General features: G+C 39.8%; 1 protein-coding gene across 1 annotated transcript; it reads right to left on the bottom strand.

Annotated features, from left to right (window-relative positions):
* Nucleotides 1-202: 202 nt before the first annotated feature.
* Nucleotides 203-15,567, bottom strand: LOC129767569 (sodium-dependent nutrient amino acid transporter 1-like). The gene is made up of 7 exons (XM_055768604.1): nucleotides 15,296-15,567; nucleotides 2,888-3,203; nucleotides 2,606-2,825; nucleotides 2,281-2,551; nucleotides 2,087-2,190; nucleotides 677-1,305; nucleotides 203-617 (listed from the first exon to the last, which is right to left on the bottom strand). The coding sequence occupies exons 1-7, from the start codon at nucleotides 15,353-15,355 to the stop codon at nucleotides 361-363; spliced, it is 1,857 nt and encodes a 618-aa protein (XP_055624579.1). The 5' UTR covers nucleotides 15,356-15,567; the 3' UTR covers nucleotides 203-360.
* Between the last annotated feature and the right edge of the window lie 4,650 nt (nucleotides 15,568-20,217).

The raw sequence follows: 20,217 nt of genomic DNA, 5'->3' as shown, positions 1-20,217 counted from the left end.
CAATAAACGTTTGAAATTGGACAATTTTCACGATGTACTCGATTTTCGATTACCAATTTGTACCCCAATATTTTCTCGAAAGACGTAATCCTACGTCAAAAACTACCCAGCGCTTGGGCAATTTCTGTTAGGTAAGAAAACACCCAAAATATATAGAGCCAACGTTATCAATATAATAAAATATCAATTAAAGAGAGTTAAATTAGTTTCTAAAATATATTGTTAAATATTATGATTCACATTAATGGAATGGATTGGATATAACCTAATGAGCATAAACTAATAACCGGGATGTGAAAACTTCCCATTGAACATAAAATTTATCACATCTATCTGGATACAATAGAAAATGTTGATGACTCAGCTGAACAGTTTCCGTCTGATAAATGTTGCGGTATTTCTATCTTCCGGCACGGTAGCATTGTACTCTTCGACCTCTTCTTTGTAGCGAGCGAGCACTTGTTCGTCTTCCGGGCCCCACTCCGGTAAAGGACGGAATGATTTCTTGATGGATGCAAACAGTGAGTCGAGTGATTTTGAACTCATTCGAGCAGCAGCGTATAAACCCCAGATTGGTAGTTGTAGGACGGCTACGATGTAGATGAACCAACCCAGAACTGAAATTGAGAAGACTCATATCATAGTTTTTAACGGGAATGCGAAAAGAGACACTTACTGTTGTACCCACTCGGTACCGAAAAAGCTGTGTAGTCGATGAAGCTCAGTAGAAGAATCAGAATGGTCACCAGTGGGGTCACAATACCCCAGCAAATCCTCCAGTACAGACTGGTATCGATGTTCAGCATGAACTTTATATCCCGACAAACTCGATCCACCCCGTAGATCCAAGCCAGTGTGACCAGCTCGAACACCGCCAGCGTCAGAGTCACATACTTGGCTCCATAGTAGTCCAAAATATCCAACAAATCCAACCCGCCGGGCGTCAAATACATCATCCCGAGTAGAAATCCTGCGCTGGCCACCACCGAAACAACCTGCCAATTTTTCAGCCACGGACGCTGATCCCGAATCGCAGTGACGATACTGGTCGTTACCCCAAGGTTGCTTCCCAGGCCGACGATGAACAGCATGAGAAAGAACAGCGCTGAAAATAGCTGCGGCAGCAGGTCAAACTTCGCGATGGCATCCGGATAGGTCATGAACGTAAGCCCGGCACCACTCTTCACCACCTGTTGGATGTCCTCCTGCTCGGTGACGTACGCCAAGTTTCCGATCACCCCGAACACGATACAGCCGGCGATGATGGAGGTGAAGGTGTCGAGCCAGGAGATGATCATGGCGTCCCTGGGTGGTAAATAATGGTGTGATAAAAAATGAATGAGGGAAATGAGCTTATTCCCTCGTGTAAATATTGTCTAGAAATTATGAACAGATCAGATCTTTTAGGACAAGAGGCTTATTCAATCAAATTGAGTGAATGGACAGTTTTTCGTAAAGTTACGAACAAACAAGAACAGCAGTCCATGATGGATCATGAATTACTTTAGAAAGTCGTTGGATAAAACTAAACGTGGACTAGGTAAAGCCCCAAAATCAATAGCAAAGTTTAACAATCGGAGGAATCCATCAAGAAAAAATAATTCTTTTAATATTCAGCAGACTGCAATTATGGATTGAACTGTTGCCGGCTGAGGAGAAAAAGTTCTGCAACAACGCTCATTGAGAAAGGAAATTAAACTTTGGAAGCAGCAGCTAGAATAATTGCAAGTTGAAATCTACTAGTGCAACCGGTAAATCAATAATCTTTATTGTAAATTGATCTCAATATAAATGCCAATAACACAGAAGTTGTGAAAGTAATGAATAAACTATTTAATGAGTTTGAAATGACGCAAGGAATAACCAAACATCGTTTGAAGGTTTAGTAAGGAGCGGAATGAGTTACAAGGAAAATGGTTTCCGCTCAATTTTTTATAACGAAATCGATTGATTGATAAGAAGAAGCTGATTATTCGAAAATGATATGCAAATCTGTTGTTTGAAAAGATTAAATCTTGTAAATTTTTCATTTAGCCTTTCAATTTTGCATTCCAATTGCTGAAATTTGGTTGAAGGACAAATTTACCTGTAAACATTGTTGGAGAAATTGTTGAACGAAGAGTAAGCAATAATACCGCCGAAACAAACAGATAGCGAGAAGAAGCACTGCGTAACGGCTTCATACCACACCTGAAAAACAAACAAACGCTCAGCATTAAAATCACATAATTGCAGGGGGACTCAAAACCAACATGTGAGTAAAAGCAACAAGTAACGTACCGTAACGTTCATTAGTTGGTCCCACTGGGGCGTGAGAAAATAGAGAATTCCATTCATGGCTCCCTTCAGCGTGCAAGCGTGCACCAAAAGGATAATGATGATCACGTAGGGGAAAATCGCTAGAAAATACGACGCCTTTCCAGAGCTTCTGATGCCCTTGATGAGGATGGTCGCTACGCACAGCCATGAAAACAGCAGACAGAGAACGAGCCTCCAGTCGGGAGTACCTATTCCCTCGTACAGAGATGAGTTCTTGTGCATGACGGAATTCCTGGAGTAGAATATTAATTCATCAGTATTCAACGGAATTGAATATAATACTCACAGAAAATACAGCTCCGCTGAAGCTTTCGCTGGAACACTCGAGTTGGACGCAACCACTCCAACGAAATCCGAATCGATACAATTGGCCCAGGATGGATCACATTTGGCCCACGGCAGCACCGCACTGAACGAAGCCACCAGATAGCGGAATGTGATGGCCAGTACCGGTGTATAGTATGTCATCACGATGAACATGGCAATGGTTTGTCCGATGCCGATTCCTGAAATCAAATTATTGATTGATTATATTGAGCATTGTCGGAAAGGCGAATATGCAAATTACCTCTCATCGCAGGACTCATGTCGTAGATCTTCACACACCCCCGGCTGGAGAATTGGCCCATTACCATTTCCAGATAGTAGATCGGTCGTCCCACGAGAAATAATACCACCAGGTAGGGTATCAGGAACGCGCCACCGCCATTTTTGAGCGCTGTGTAGGGAAACTTCCAGACGTTTCCAAATCCGACCGAATAGGCGATGCAGGAAAGCATAAACTCAACGTCTTTGCCCCATTTGTCACGAACTGGTAGGGAATTATTCGGGGTGCCATTTTCGAGTGTTGCTATCTTTGCATCCGATACATTGTAGTTTTTTGGCTGGGGGAAACAAACATGGTTAAAGAGAAATGTACCTTTTAATATTGCTGCCAGACAATTTTTAACAATTGTGGAATGTCTAGAATAGAATAAGCGATGTGCTGTTAAGACTTAAATTTGAATCCCTGTTTGTGGGCTTGATGTTCGAAGTATTTTGGAAGAACATATTTATCAGAATACACCTTATTTTTTCGATGAAAAATTCCTCTCTTGGAACATCTTGCTCAACCAAATCTTGGGGGTCTACTTCTACAAGGCTCCTGCTCTCTGCGAGGTTCCTAGCTGATTCAAGATTGTTTTCGAAGATGGCAGGTGATCTGTACCTGTGGCAAGAAAACCAGCGTGTTTGTGATGGAGAAGACCATAAAGTATACAAAATGGAGCGCCTCAATAAACGGATTTTATCGTTCATGAACTTCCATGGTATAGTTACATTTTGGCCTGATCTAACTAGTTATCGGTAAGGACGTGCTGCAATGTTACAACAACAATGTAGTCCAGTTCATCGAAAAAAGGTGAATCCACCACATTTTCACCTGTTCCATCCCATACATAAGAATTGGGCAATAATAAGGTGGAAGCTGCAGATAAATAGGAGAATTGGTGGAATCGGCGTGCGCCATTTGATAAGAGTTGCCAACAGTAATGTAAGAGATTTCAAAATGACATGAGTGATTTATTTCGGTTTTTTTTTTCACTAAACATAAAGTTATTATCTTAAATTCATCCTTAGAAAGTGTTTCGATTGAAAGAATGATTAAAAAGTAGAAGGGTCTAAGCCTTCCAGCTTCCTCCGTACTTTTTCTGATGAACAGATCATCAATATTATCAATATTACACATGAATTGAAAAAAAATTATAGGAGGTTGTGTCCAAGATACGACCGCATTGTTGACGTAGAACTACGCTGTTATTTTATATAAGTCGTTTATTTATACCTTCGGATATTATTCTTTAATGCTGTGATATTTTAGAAACAATTGCTTAGTAGAATAATCTCTGAAATGGTTTTTTCATTGTAGAATCAGTTGACGATCATTGATTGATGATTCATTCTTGCCCTCGCAAAACAATACACTAGCTGATCGAATGTCGCAATTTATTTCATGTCAATGCATTGCCAATTTACCTCGAACGCTATTCCGGCTACAGTCGATTATATACATGTTGCACCAGCACCATTCTTCCACATCTCATAACTACATCAATATATCTTTGGCACCGCATGAAAACAACAACAATGACAACACTTGCTAGTATCAAGTATCATGCTACATGTTATTTAGTATTGCCTCAAAGGAATCGCACCTCTAGGCATCGTTCGTACAACGTAAACCAAGCGCCAAACAAGCTTGATTTTGGTTGCTGCCTGGGTAACGGCGTTTACATTTTCGACCGACGTGCCGAAATCGCCTACTTCGCTGTTGTTCCATGCGGTGTCACATTCGCGAAGACTCGGTTCATTAGATGACGCTTGCCTCGAAATTTTATTGCCCCTGGCAATTGCAGGGCTCGAGCCTGCCTTCCTCTTCTTCTTGCTCATCACACACTACGCGAAGCGTCCAATTTATAACGCGGAAAGAAAAACACACGATACAAATAACGCGAAAAACGAACAGAAAAACCAAACGACGATATCCAAGTTGGATTACCACTGGTGGGGTCCAATCTTAGATCGAAGCGCAGCGAAAACAAAGTGAACTGGATTGCTCAACAGTCCGATGCCGAATGAAAGTTTGCCTCAGCGAGATCCACTGTTTATACTCTAGGCAAGTATTCCCCTTCATTCTTCTACTTTTCCTTTATTCACGGAGACTTTAAATCCTACGATTTCCCCTCCGTTTATCGTCGATAAGTTCCTCGTTATTGACAGCTCTGTTCGAGAAAGCACACAAAAGGACAGAACAAATGTATGGGAAAATGGAAACAATTAAAGTTTTCATGAATTTTAACCATTAACAAACCAGGGGATTCTAATGTATAGCATATTTAAAAAATCTTACGGAATTTCCGATTCGTTTAGTATGTAAATCGCCAAAATCCGTTCGCGGCAAAAATAGTTATTAACGTTAACTTTATTTCATAAAAACGTTACCTGTTTTCTGATTTGGCACCCTTAATGAAAGACGTAGTTCTACGTCAAAAAATGCATGAAATTGAAAATTCACAGCTTCGTCGAAAACCTAATTTAATAGAAATAATGAAAATACTAATTTTGACAATCCTAATTTTAGATTTAAAATTAATCATACATTAACAAAATAAGCTACGTGTTACATGCATTTTTCTCTTGAATGATGATATCGCTCTTTTTAGTTTCCAAGCGTTCTCATTTTATTCATCCGTATCGCTCACCGCGATTTGATATCCAATTGAATTCATCTGCATTTTATTCGTTTCCATCAGTTCACTCACATTCGGTTCGTATGGAGAACGACCCTTCGTTCACTCTTTTTGGCGTTCGTGAACGATTTTCCCATCTCCACCATGAATTTCCTATCTATTGGTATACAGTATAGCATATATCGCAATATCGATTTTACGTAATATTTATTTTAAATCTCTTAATTTTTCAATACATTTTTCGTAGAGTGACCCCCTGTATATATAGAAATTAAAGACGTGGTCCTACTTCAAAAACAAAAATAGAACAATTCAAAAGTGCCCCATTTCTAAATTATCTAACCTCTATCCCATATTCTTACAAGTCATCTATTAAATCTTCTCATAAGCGAACAAGTGAGAGTCTAGAAGGCATCTACCCACAGGAACAGAATCTGAGATTTTGAATAGCAGCAGTGATCACATCCAGAGCAACGAAACCATACCGCATCAGCCAGAAGGAATCGACGGCTAGATAAAGCTCGTAACACCCTTGTGAGTAATATAATGCTCGGGAAATTGGGCAGTCAGGGAATTTTACGAAAAACCGCCGTTATAATGTTTACAACTAATTATACCGACCCTGTGGGAAACGACCAGAAATTAGAACTACGTTCACGAAGAATAGTTAGAATGTGCAAGAGCGGGCCACCAGCCGGGTTCAACCTGAAGAGCTACCGCCACAAGAAAACATAAGTCATCAAAATCACTCAAGAAACGCTGAGCTTACGAGACGTGTTGTGACTGCCACGACAGTCGTCTATATTTGTGGGTTCCACTAGGCGATGGTTATGTGGACACCAGAAATGAATAGATATTACATCTGCACTGCTTTGGGGAGCGATCGCTTTAGAAAACTCGCAATACTCGAGGAACCGCATTCAGAGTTTATCGGTTTGATGAAAAGGCGATGACGCAAGACGCGAGACGTAGAACGATTGTATGCAACAATATGCTCAACCAATCAGAAATCGACAAGATCAAGTAGCAGACGCAGGGAAAACTAAGCTCCAGGAACAACAGAATGTATCGAGGTTAAGTTCTGTACGACTGAGCCATTCATTTGCGAGTTAAAAATCTTTCTCATCTATACTTTTTCGTCCAAAAATCTGTACCATCGATAATAATGATAATAATTTTAGAATTTAGCATGAAAAAATACTCATTTATTTACTACAAATACTACATTTACATTTGCAAGTCATTCGTGTGTTTTATAATGCTTTTAGATAGTTTTTCTAAATATAGTTTGCGTACTATCATGAATTGAAATTTTAAAAAATCGATACAATCGCAGTGTAAAAGTCGTAATGTACCTTAATGTTGCTTTGTTCGATGTAAGAAATTTCACACGCGGAAAAATCTGTACCAATCTGTACTTTTTGACGAAAATCTGTACTCTGTACCGTACAGTATCTGTACCAAAAATAACGAAAACAATCTGTACCTTTCTAGATAAATCTGTACGTGTGGCAACACTGCTCACAACCACATCAACAACTGTTACGCTATTTTTCCTTCTACTACTAAGACGCAATCTCACAGTTTCACAACACGGAGTTTTTGTCGCGCTCCGGGGTTTCTAAGTCTAAATTGGGAATCCACAGTATGACAAGCGCAGTAAAGATCATGAACTTGCGCGGTCTTCCGCTGCACTTGATTGATGCTCAGAATATGGAGGAGCTGCAACTGCCAGTTTATTGTGCTGCAGTGGCAACGGCATGCGATGAGGCAGTGGAGTACGTTTCTACACATCAGTGATAAGGGGAATGTGTCGTAGTCTTAAATCCTGCAGATAAAGAGAGGGAAAACTGATGGACGACTCTTTCAGCCCGCTTTGGTTTTGTCAGGCACTGAGTCCCCTCAGTAGGGCGCTTAAGAGAAACGGTATAAGGTATGGCGACGGTGCCCACGAAGAAGTGACCCGTACCATTTACATGGTCGATCTCAAGGTCTATGTGATTCACGTCAGCGTGTAGGTGTACCTCTCCGGGTTATCGAAGACATTAGCAGGGACATCTGCATGGATTTCGGCAATCGACAAGTGCTGCTGTGTCGATCTTCTGAAAGGACGATTTACTAAATTCGGCAGTTACGAGGCCCTTAGGACGCCGGCGAGTTGATAAGAGACATGGTTCGTCTGGAACCTTTTAAATACTTCGGATTCTGACAGCTCAACGAGATTCTCCACTACGACATCATGACGTAGCTGACAAGTGCTTGATAAGCTTCAGTTTTAGAAAAGTCAAATGTGGCAAAATTCGCCTAGAAGATCTTGAGAGGAGGGTGAACCATCGTCGATGACGTTACTCCGTTGAACCAAAATCTGACGAAGATCCACGGTTGTAAAACTTCCAAGTACCGTCCATTGAACGTGTAACTCAAAGAACTGTGGGGACTGAGGAAAATCCCAAGAATTGTTCCAGTCGTTCTTTCTGGAACTGAAACTGTTCCGAAGACTCTTCTGGAAGCGCTTAAGATGTTGAACATCGAGAAGGGGTTGGCCGTCTGCAAAAGGCTGGTCACTTTTACCATCTGAGCGAATGTCCGGCATTTCCTAGGTTAGGACGATACAGCACGAGCATACGTGCATTCCGCAGAGCTGAGTCACCTTATGGAATTAGAAGGCCCGGAGGCAGGTGAAATGTTCGTGCTAGGTTCAAACGAGTTTCGTTCGGTAGTAAACATCGCTCGATGAGCCGTTGATAGCAAGCGCCGGAGTGAACGTGTCGGTCGGATTGAGATTACCTTCCCCTATGTTTTACTAGTCTTATATTCTATTTATATTCTATTTAGTCTCAGAAATGAATTTAGTCTCAGAAATTAATTTAGTCTCAAACTTTTTAAGGAACAACATTTTTATACAACAGGAGTCTGTGGGTATCAAACTTGTTCTCCCAAGTTTAACTGGTTGCATTACCGCACACGACATACCATCTTTTTCAATTTGTTTTTAAAACAACCGTCTCGAGATGGTTCAAAAGGTACCGCTCAATAGGTGTATACAAACATAGTTGTAAAAATGATCTTATTTTCAAATACCACTAATTATCACGATTGACAGTAATCGTGACTGGCTATTCGTTTGTTTGCTAGTAATCGTTGCGTAATATCTCAGATCTGGAATCGTAGATGATTGAACTGATAACGGTAGTACGCTGCATCATGTTATCAGTGACGACACCTTTCTCACAAAACACATACACATATCAATTTCCACACGTCTTACAATAACTAACGACTGTATCTGCGACATATTTGCAGTAGAACATTGAAAACACAACATCGATCTTGAAAAAAATCGAAAATACCATCGTGAGGCACTCTCAATCATCAGTTATGATTTCAGTTATTTTTGTCAGGATGTCTTACTTATTTTACTAACACAATATTTCAGTTTCGTTGCTTTTCATTTGTAAAACTTAAGCCAATCTTCCCTACGGCGGTTTGAATGCTCCCCGTTGAATATATTTCTGGCTTTCAACACGATTCCATTCTTTGTTTTTGAGAGGCTTTAAACTTTGCAGATCATTCGCCTCTAGCTTTGAACACAAAAATTGATCAAGCAGATACTTTGGAAAAAAACATGTTGTTCCCTTGATCCATAAGCTTCCGGAACCATTAGCCCTTGTTGTTGTTCCACATTAATCATCGAAGGTATGTCCACATTTGTCAATCATTCCTAGCTCACGTTGGAATGCGAGAACGGATTGAATATCCTGAGCACCGCATTCAAAATACAGATTCAGAGACACATCTCGGATCTAACTTCAAACTGCAGGTTTCGCATTCAGGAGGCAGAATCAATATGTAGATAACAGACTACGGATGTAGTTTCAGATTCTGTGAGCTCACTTATATTCGATTTCCAGGAACACAATATCGAATATATCGAACATATTGAGAAAAGGTCTTCTGAAATAGTCCTTCGTTTTTTTTGACATGAGGCCAGGTCTTTCAGTGAGGGTGCGAAATCAGTACACATGTCGCGTTTTAATAATATTGACGATAGTCACTATTTTTGCTGCCGATCGAGTTGGCTTTTAGATTTAGATAACTGTTTTAAACTAACATAAATGGAAGCAATTCATTATCCCATAATTTTGTGCGCTTACCTATACGTCAATGACGAGCAACTAACGCATCGGCGAGGCTTAGTTACTACATGTACATATTGTTTTGGAACGGTAGAGATTTCTTTAATTTTGATACGGATTCTGTACGGTTCAGATTATAGGTGTATATTCTAGAGCATATATAGGTACACGATATTTTACGTGTAAACATTATAATACGTAGAGTTGATCAATCAGGTAAGAAAGAGATTCGATTTCAATGATTCGATGTTCAAGGCAGTTGCAATGTTATATTTCAGATACTTTTCATTTCTTACAGGTATAAATGTAGTATTGGTAGCGCTTCCAGGTTTCTAAGAATGGACAGCCGGCTCAGCCACGACATGATGAATGCAATTTTGAGATCTGAACACATGATTAAAGCGCTCGAAACATTTAATAACTAGTAGTATGCAGTCTAATGTTTGCAAGAGTATATGAAAGAATCATCAAATATATGAATACTTTTGGAACATTCATCATATACTTTCATGCTTACGAAACAGATTTTTCTATACAATGCATATTTTTAATGCTACACGTTTCAGTACAAATTTTGCAAATAAAAGGAACAAATGCAATTTTTTCTCCTGTACAATACTCTCTCTCTCTCTCTAAATTCAAATGCAGCGTTCGTTCTACAGATACTGTGAAGAGAGGAAATATGGCAATCTAAGCTCCTCCCGTTTCAACGGATTGGTATAAATAAACCATTCGCGATTTCCGACAGTCTCGATTCAGCTAGCGAGCAAACAATAGTATTTTCTAGTGCTGATCCACACACAGCAGCTTCGCTTGAAACAAAGGATGAATGAAATATATTGCGAACATCGGTGCTATTTTGTTAGCTGGTTGCATCGTGTCGATTTTGTGGCATACCATCTGTTACAAATTTCAAATCCTTCTTCAAAATATTCTCCAATTCCAATATAAATTCCTTTTCCAAATCACATATAATAATTTACCCATTTTCCCAGAACACTATCATTTCTGCTTATACCTCATTGAATAACAAATATATCTGTAAAACATCAGAGACACAACAAATGAACATTTCTGCCTGTGATGCAATAAATAATTATTTCGACCTTCACACGAGAAAACCGTAAACACCCTTTTTCTTCAAATTACATAACAGTCTAAAGCTGAGAACTAATTTTAGCATTGCCAGCAATTCTAAAAACATTTCCTCTTCTAGTTTCTTCCTAGCTCGTAAGTTATTTTTTACAATTTTACAATTTTGACCCACTGACCCACTGATCTGGTATTTTTGCATCACATATGCACATTGTTGTAGTTTTTATGGTAGATTGGGTAGTTGAGAAGTGTGGGTTAATGGTGCTGGTCGTACAAATGAGCGCCTGGAAACTGCGAGACTGGCGCGAAAGCGTTCGGGATGAATACTCAGTATAAAGGTGCGTCCATACTATGCCGAATGATGTCGTTCGGCCTGTATCAGGCGGCATATTCGGTCCGTTATGTGATGTGGACGCCCCATCGGGTGCACGAAGCCGAAGTCCCATCGGATGCACGAAGCCGTCACGAACACACGAAGCACAATGTCGTCAACGCTAATTTACTTCTTTTTGTTTTGGTTCGACTTTCTCGAACCGGACCCACTTGTTTAGGGTTGGGTTCGGTTTGATTCGAGTCGGTTTTCGGCACATCGGCAAACCCGGGCGATACGTCCACATTTAGTCGGCTTTACCGGGCGGCCAAGGCCGATTGGCGTAATGTGGACGCGTCTTAATACTCAGAAAACAACTTGCGACATATGGCTATCTTGTGCAATGTTCTCGCGAGGGCAAGCAGAGACTATCAATCAAACGTCTTCAATTAATTCTATAAAATCACACAAGCCACACAAATCTTATCAGGGTCATCAAAATTTTCAATCTAATACAATATCCGAATTGGTAAACAAGCAAATTGATAAAAAAAACATTGTAGTTCTACATCAGAAACGCGGTCGTGTCTTGGACATAGGCATATTTTTTTTTTCGAAACTGGTTCACTGACATAGGTTTAAAAAAAGGGTTACAAATAATGGGCTTTCATCAAATTTTTGGTTAAGGCAGGCGAGACTATAGGTATTTAAAGTCATTCTATAACGGCAGGAATGATGATTAGATACGTAAACAACGTGAACATAAGGAAACACTTCCAACCAAAACATTTTATTACACTTTAAATAGTATGTTTATATCGATTTGTGAACCACCCCTTTTATTTTTCGAAATCACAAGACAGGGGTGGGAATGAATTTGAATAGTGTTTATGGTTCTGATAGCGTTACAGGTTCTGTACCTGGTTGTTATGCATCCATGCAGTTTGATTGCCGCAGTTTTGAAACACTATGTAGTTTTTGCAAACACCATCGAATCAATTCATTACAACTATCGTAAATCGAATTTCCCACAGATGAATCGTTTCTTCTCAACCATTAACTGGAATGATATACTGAATGGCCGCGATATTGAGGAAGCCGTATCATCCATGTCCCATGTGATCCTCTATGCAATTGATCAGTTTGTTCCAAAGAAAACAACCAAGGATCCTCTTCACCCACCTTGGACAAATTACCAATTGAAACGCCTTCGAAAAGAAAAACGATACACTTTGAAGAAATATTCGAAATACCGTACTGATTTTTGGAGGAATCGTTATTCCGTCGCCTACAAAAACTTTTTTTAGAGCTAATTTAAATCGTATTCAAGATAATCTACGACTCAGTCCGAAGGATTTCTGGAAGTACGTAGATGAACAGAGGAAAGAGTCTGGACTTCCTACTGTGATGACACGTTATAATGTGGAGGCTTCGAACAGGGATACCATTTGTTCACTGTTTAGGGAACAATTCAGCAGTGTTTTCGTCAGTGAAACCCTAGACAAAGATCATATTGATGCAGCTATAAGAAATGTACCTTGCCTTCCGCCTGTTTGCACATTGGCTGCTATAAGTTCTAGCAGAGTACAAGAAGCCTGCCACGTTATCAAAAATTCTACAAATCCTGGATGGTATCCCTTCTATAGTGTACAAAAAGTGCTCCAGCAGTCTATCGTCGCCTCTGAGTCTCCTGTTCAGCCAATCACTGTCATGTGGAACTTTTCCAAAGGCATGGAAAAATTCTTTTGTTTTCCCGGTTGCAAAGGTTGCAAAAGAAATGTCAATAACCATAGAGAGATCGCTAGCCTTTGCTCGCTTTCCAAACTCTTTGAACTGATAGTTCTGGACTACATCTCCTATGCCTGCAGCAATTACATCGCTGATGAACAACATGGTTTCGTTCCCAAACGATCTACATCCACAAATCTAGTATTGTATACCTCATTCATCGCTCGCCCTCTACAGTCACGCCAACAAATTGATGCTGTGTATACAGATTTCTCAGCTGCATTTGACAAGATAAACCATGAAATTGCCGTCGCCAAACTAAAACGTCTTGGATTTCATGGCAACTTTCTGAACTGGCTACGTTCGTACCTGACCGATCGTGTGCTGTCAGTGAAAATCGGTGACACTGTATCTTCTCCAGTTCGAGTTACATCTGGCGTACCTCAAGGAAGTCACCTTGGCCCTTACATCTTTCTACTCTACCTCAACGATGTTAATTTCTGTCTGAAGTGCCACAAACTCTGATGAAACGCAGATGATTTCAAACTATTTTGCACCGTTAATTGTCCTGATGACGCAGCATACCTACAGCAGCAACTCAACATTTTTGATGAATGGAGTGACATCAACAGGATGGTTTTGAATCCAGCAAAATGCTCAATTATCACCTTTTCGCGAAAAGGTTTAGCTATTGCCTACCCGTATAAATTACGAAATGTCATTGTGAACCGGGTTATGGCCATCAAAGATCTTGGCGTCATTCTCGATTCTAAGTTAACATTTAAAGAACACGTAGCTTATATCACCAGTAAAGCATCCAGAGTCCTAGGATTCATCTTTCGCGTTACGAAAGATTTCAGGAACATACATTGTTTAAAGTCTCTATATTGTGCGTTGGTCCGCTCAATCCTCGAGTATGCTTGTGTGGTATGGTCGCCTTATTATCAAAATGGCGTTCAGCGAATCGAAGCGATTCAACGCAAATTCGTTCGCTTCGCTCTGCGAAATTTGCCTTGGAACAATCCTTCAAATCTTCCAAATTATGAAGATCGCTCTAATTTAATTGGACTAGACTCACTAAATCTACCTAGAGACGTCGCTAAAGCGATATTCGTATCAGACCTGCTCCTCTCAAACATCGACTGTTCTACTCTTCTCCAGTTAATTAATTTTAATGTAAGGACACGAACTTTGCACTCTCATAAATTCATTTGTGTCCCCTCTTCACGCACTAATTACGGATATAATGAACCCGTTTCAAGTATGTGCTGAGTTTTCAACCGCTCGTACACTTCGTACGATTTTAACTTGACCCGTTCACATCTGAGAAGGATTTTTTCTAATGCCCTCATATATTAAGGAGAATTTAAGTTAGATTTAAGTATATCATTAGGGCACTCTTGTTGAGGCCTGTTGATAACAAATAAATAAACAAACAAATAAACAAACAAATAGTGTGGTCTGTTAATTGAAGTTCTGGAACTCAATATCTCAGCACCCAGGGTGCTAACCATGTGCCACCTAGCCAAACAGCCCAATATTCTGGATTGCGATATATGGAGCAAATTCGTTGGATTATCGCCATAAAATGCTTCAGACGAGCAGTATCCTCTGCGTAGAACGAGATACGCACTACAACATGGCGCAGCTTGATCAAAACCACCCCGAATGGGTTATTTGAACTGAAACACTTATGAAACACTGGAATTTTTGTTTTTTGAATGTTTCGCACCTGAACACAACAATAAAGTTCAAGTGACCAGTCTTATAAATGTAGATCGTAGTTATATTCTACACTATATACTTCAATTCAACCGACTTCTTAAATATCTCTGGAAACTCAGAAAAAATCAGTGGTTCTATAGTTGTGAAACGCAGTGTATAACGCGCCAAGTCTTAAGTCACTGATCGAGCGTCAATTTTCGTTTATTACGACCATTCCAAGAGTTGAAAGCCATTTCTCGAGATGAGCTAGAGCATTCATTTGAATTGCTTTTCAATCGATATGAAAAGTATATGGCAGCTGGTGCAAACTATTTTGATTAACAAAATCAGTAAATATAAAAAAGCTTGTTCAATAGTTCATAATCACTACCAGTTTCGAAACTTAATTGACACCTCATGCAACGGATCAAAGCAATGATAAAAATCACCTCACTGACTCATATACCGCGCTTTCCACTTCACCCCGAGACACCTGCCGCGGAACTCGTCATCGAATGCAAACTGTTACGAACGGCGGGAACAAAACAAACGCAACCGGCTAATTCGAAACACGTTTCGTTGCCCATGATCGCGATGCGGGTTTTCAGTTTTTTCACCTTGTCTGGGGGAATTCCCGTTGGAGCGTGGGTTTTCTTCGGTTTGCAGCATTCGGATTTTTTTTCTAATCGATGACTTTTTTATTATTTGAATTTCTCCATTCACCGTTAATAAACGAATCCATTAATTTTTTTTTCGCAAATAAATATGGTTCTCACCAGTGTGGTTTTGGTCTTAGCCGAACCATCGATGTCTCCGATATAAGATTGGTTCTCCATTTCACTTGTGTTACAAAAAGAAACAAAAACACTAAACTGTATTTTCACTAAGTTATTCTAAAACCCTGTCACTGGAGAGCAATACTTCACGCAGCAGAAATTGTCCCACTTCCGAACACATGGGCACCTGCTGAACAACTGATCTTTCTGCGGCGCGCAGAATTCAAATTAACCGCGATGGGTTCGATTTGTGCAAATCCACGGTTTGCGAGATGCTTATGCTGCAGTTGCCAGCACATGTGATAGTTGATCAATAGCAATTGATGTTAGTAAAGGGAAATCAGACACCCATACACATCCAGTTTGAGTCTAAGATGTGCACTAATGCACAAAGTCTGCGGTTGTAAAACAGTATTTGCGTCACGAAGCCGTGCAGTGATCCACCCGAGGTTGTTTGGTTCGACCAGTTTAAGTGAGCGCGTAGTAGATGTGTACCACGCTTACGGGATAACTGTAAAATTCGAGCAAGCGGGAACTTGACGTTCTAACTCTTTACATGGAAATTGTTCATCGTTTAGATGGAAAACGATTCAAGTTTTGCTCATTCATTCATTCTGAGTTGGGAAAATCTGGCGGTGACAAAAGCAGTTACTCATCGAAGAAGAAATCCCTCAGGAGCTACGGATCAATGCTTCATTCAATGGAACTAGTTGTTGTGCTTAGTGTGTATTTGATTCAATCGTTGAATAAACCAGTTGTATTTTCCTTGAGATATGGGGATGATCATCAAGTGTTTAATGAGTTTGGAATGCTTGTTCAATGGAGATTCACGTCGTCATTTCTCGTCTGCGGTTTGAGTTCTAATTGCGTTATTTTGTTATCTTTGTTTGCAGCGACACTGAGGCGTTGAACACCTTCACACTGCAGCTATGCAATTATGATAAGCTGCATCCACAGAGTGATTCAGTCGATTACTCGATTATACACTCTGTCCAAATTTTATAAGACCACCCTGATTCTATCTCGTTGCAACAAAAACAGAATTTCAACAAGATACATTCATACATTGTTGATTGCATAGAACAAAGTATGTTTAACGTCAATTTCGTTCAAAAGAGTTGTTTGTATATTATTGTGCTTAAATATGATAACTTCAGCTGTCCAGTTTCTATAAGATTACTTCAAAATTCAAAAAGATTATCAATGAAAAATTCAAAACGATTGGCTGTTTTACATGTCAATAATTGGCAACCTTTTCGGCTAATGACCTGGAAAATTCGTGTTGGAATACTATTTACCAAATGCTGCTGAACGAATTTCTCGATATTTTTCTGAGTTTCCGAAATTGCGACCTTGAGCTCTTCATTCGTGGTGTACTGTTTTCCCTCAGTGTAGATTCTGCGTACAAGGATCCCCTTAAGATTTTCAACATGATTCAAATCTGGAGAGCGAGCCGGCCAGTCCAAAAAATTAAGTTTTTGGTTCATAATCCATTGCTTAGTTTCCTTGCTCGTATGAATAGTAGCATTGTTTTGCTGGAATGTGAATTTTTTTGACGATATCCACACAAAAACAGTAGGAGAGAAGATTCCAGAACATGTATGTAATCCTTGAATGTTGTGAAAGCTATCTTGAGCTTTGCGGTTGCACAGAATCCCGCCCAAACCATGCACGAGCCTTCACCAAAATTCTTGGGTGAAAAATACTGTTCCTTCTTCCGTAAATCTCGCCAGTATACGTTGAGACCTTCGGGACCATCCAAATTGAACTTTTTTTCATCAGTGAAGATAAACTATACATTGAAGAACTTTTCGTTATGGTATATAGCAAAATGTATTCTTTTGGAAACATTCGCTGTCACAACATATCATGTCCCACTGTCGGTTCATGTGAGTTTAGGCAAAACTCAGACGTCTTCCGATGTGAGAGGTTGTAAGATGAGGAGCTTTTACCTTTCAAACCCTCTTTATCCGGATAACATTTAAACTGAAATATTGCTTTATTTGCATGAGCGATTTTGAGGTATTCGAAGCTGTTCTAGCTATTTCCCGCTTCCTTGAGGAATCGTCAAATAATTGAACTCTACTTGATTGATGGGATCATCTAATCCGTCGAGAAATTTCTCTGATACAAACATTTTCTTGGTGAAATGCATCGATTTGTCTTTCTTTTCTCTCCGTGAGAACTTTTCCCTTCGGCATATTCCAGATTTATTGATCAGAACAACTAAAACAAAGGAAAAATGTAACTGGTCTTATAGGAACTTGACACAAGGAAAATACAAAACCTTTGATTCACGCTCAGCGCTTGCACACACACGTATGAAAATCATGCAGTATATGGTAGTCACCAATACCTACACACTAGAATATAAGTTGAAGCATTGTTTGTTTACAATGGCAAAAAGCAGCAAGATCATCACCTGGTCTTATAGAAGTTGGACAGAGTGTATACAGTAGAGTGCCAATGAAAATTGCCATATCGAATTTTCAAACGAGACTTCCTGCGAAATGGTGATTTGCACGATAAAATACCCTATGCAAAATATTAGCTCAATCGGACTTCGTTTACTAACGGGTGTTAAATAAAAAATGAGAATTTTTTCAATACTTTTCAGTAACTCAAAAAAAGAGCGTAAAATTTTCTTTCTCCAAGAAAATTGCTCTTTGGGCTCCCTAGAAACAGTAGGCGTGTTTGGTTTTGCTAGTTTGAATTTAGTCAAAGCATAGATGGCGTCGAAACAGCACGTGCTCCGCGAACGCATTGTACGGTTCTACGAAACGCTACATTGTACGGTTCTACGAAAAAAGTTCACGGTGGCACATTTTAAGGAAGAAAAGGTACCTGTCAGTACGGTATATCGTATCCTGGGTTCCCTGAACGTAGAGCGGAAGGTCGGAAGTGGTCGTCCGGTGATGATAATGACGAAGCAGAGGAAGACATCGTTAAAGAAGCTGTTTGACAACAAGGACGCAACCAGCCTGCGTGACGCCGGTCGGAAATATGGCTGCTCTCACGTATTGATCCATCGGACCCTCAAGATGGAAGGAATCGTCTGCAGGAAGAAGACGAGGTCGCCGGAGTACACGGAGGAGCAGATTGAGACGGTTAAATCACAGTGTCGGTGGATGACCAAAAAATACCGCGGGACGTCTTTCGTTCTGGACGACGAAAGCTATTTTCCGCTGTCCAAAACGCATATTCCAGGAAATGATAATTACTACTCCAGCGACAAGTCATCCACACCGCCTGAAGTGAAATACAAGTTCAAGCACAAGTTTGAAAAAAAGGTTATGTACATCGCCATTTCCGACCGGGGCATTTCAAAGCCTTGGTTTAAGCCGAGCGGTCTGGAAATCAACCAACAAATCTATCGAGAAGAGTGCCTCGATGAAATCCTGCTGCCGTTCCTGAACGAGCATCACGCGGATGGGAAGTACGTCTTCTGGCCGGACAAGGCGTCTTCCCATTACGCCAAGAAGACGGTGGCGTATCTTGAGGAGAAAAAGATACCGTTCGTGCCGAAAGATCGTAACCCAACAAACTTGCCCCAGTGCCGCCCAATAGAGAATTTCTTTGGCTCACTCAGTGCCCTAGTGTATAAAAACAATTGGAGGGCCAAGGACACGAAGCAACTGACTACAAGAATCCGGAATTGTATCCGGAAAATGGACGTAAGTGCCGTACAACGTTCTGTGGACAAGGGTGTTCATTGACTAACATTCCTCCTGTAGTCCCCGGTCAGCAGTGTTTGGAAATCTGTCAATATCCAATGAACCAGATTATGTCATACTACTTACCAGTCATGAATATATAACCGAAAATAAGTGGATGATTCAAATACTTCAACTGAATGAGAGTATCCATTTTTGTTGCATCGATAAGACAATGAACACTGATCGGAAGTTGAAAAAGTCAACAGAAATTGGAAATCATACATGGTTCCGCGTGTGGATGTCATTCTAGCGGCTTCGAAACTAAGCATTTTGAGTGGTTAAATATCAAAATTCAATTCACTGATGGTTATATTTCAATTTGTGAGATAACAGAGAAGCAGATATGCCAACCTTCCTGATTTTCCAAGATTTCTCAGACTTTTTGACACGTATCCTAATATCCTGTCAAACTTTCAATTTTGCTTGATTTGCCCTGATTTTCGAATTCTTTTCTTTATCAGGATGAAAATTATCCGTAACAAATATACTGGGAATGCTGGGATTCCTTTTACTCCCACAATTATAGAACATGAAGTTCAATGCCGTCAACCCCAATTGAATGAATGAACATTGAGTATAGTGTTGTGAGATCTATTTTTTCTCACTTTAGAATCTTACATCAAGGATTACAGAGTTATAGATATTTAGTATATTTCATTTGTATAGTATATAAGTATAAATGGTTTCAAATCCGTATAAAAATATGTACTATTCTCATACATATTCGAAAACACATATGATGACCAAACCGAGATAATAATCAAAAATAATCCTTGATACACGACAAACGAATTAGCAGATTCGCTTCAGATATTTAAAACCTGGTGAAGTGAAAAGCACCAGGTTTTCTATATTATGAACTTCTGCTAAATAACCAGTCTAAAAATTCCCACAAGCTATGCTCGCATCTGGAAAATTAAAGATAGCGATCCAGGATAAACTTCCTGTATTGGTCAATATGATAGGCATCGCGTTCCATCAGAGCAACGCCAAACTTCATGTCTCTCACCAGCTAAGCTAAACCGTGACAACTGGCTTCTTATTCTTCTTTCTTCATTTCGCCGACCAAGCGCTAGATAACAGAGAAGTAAGATGTGAAGGTTGCCAAATGTTATAAAATTCAGGGAGATTATTTTCCCATGAGAAAAATGTGTTCTCGTATAATGTATTTTTTGCGCTGTACCCTTTTTTGTATTAATTATTCAA

Source organism: Toxorhynchites rutilus, chromosome 2 (genome assembly GCF_029784135.1).
Source record: "Toxorhynchites rutilus septentrionalis strain SRP chromosome 2, ASM2978413v1, whole genome shotgun sequence".
Taxonomy (NCBI): Eukaryota; Metazoa; Arthropoda; class Insecta; order Diptera; family Culicidae; genus Toxorhynchites; species Toxorhynchites rutilus.
The sequence above is the reverse complement of the archived record's forward strand: the minus strand, read 5'-3'. Positions and strand labels throughout refer to the sequence as shown.

Bases quoted from the DNA above. Each gene is read 5' to 3' on its own strand.
- LOC129767569 (XM_055768604.1), bottom strand. From the start codon at position 15,355: ATGGAGAACCAATCTTATATCGGAGACATCGATGGTTCGGCTAAGACC. The intron at 2,552-2,605 runs GTGAGTATTATA...ATTCTACTCCAG, and splicing joins TCAGCGGAGCTGTATTTTCT to GAATTCCGTCATGCACAAGA. The intron at 618-676 runs GTAAGTGTCTCT...TCTCAATTTCAG, and splicing joins GGTACCGAGTGGGTACAACA to TTCTGGGTTGGTTCATCTAC.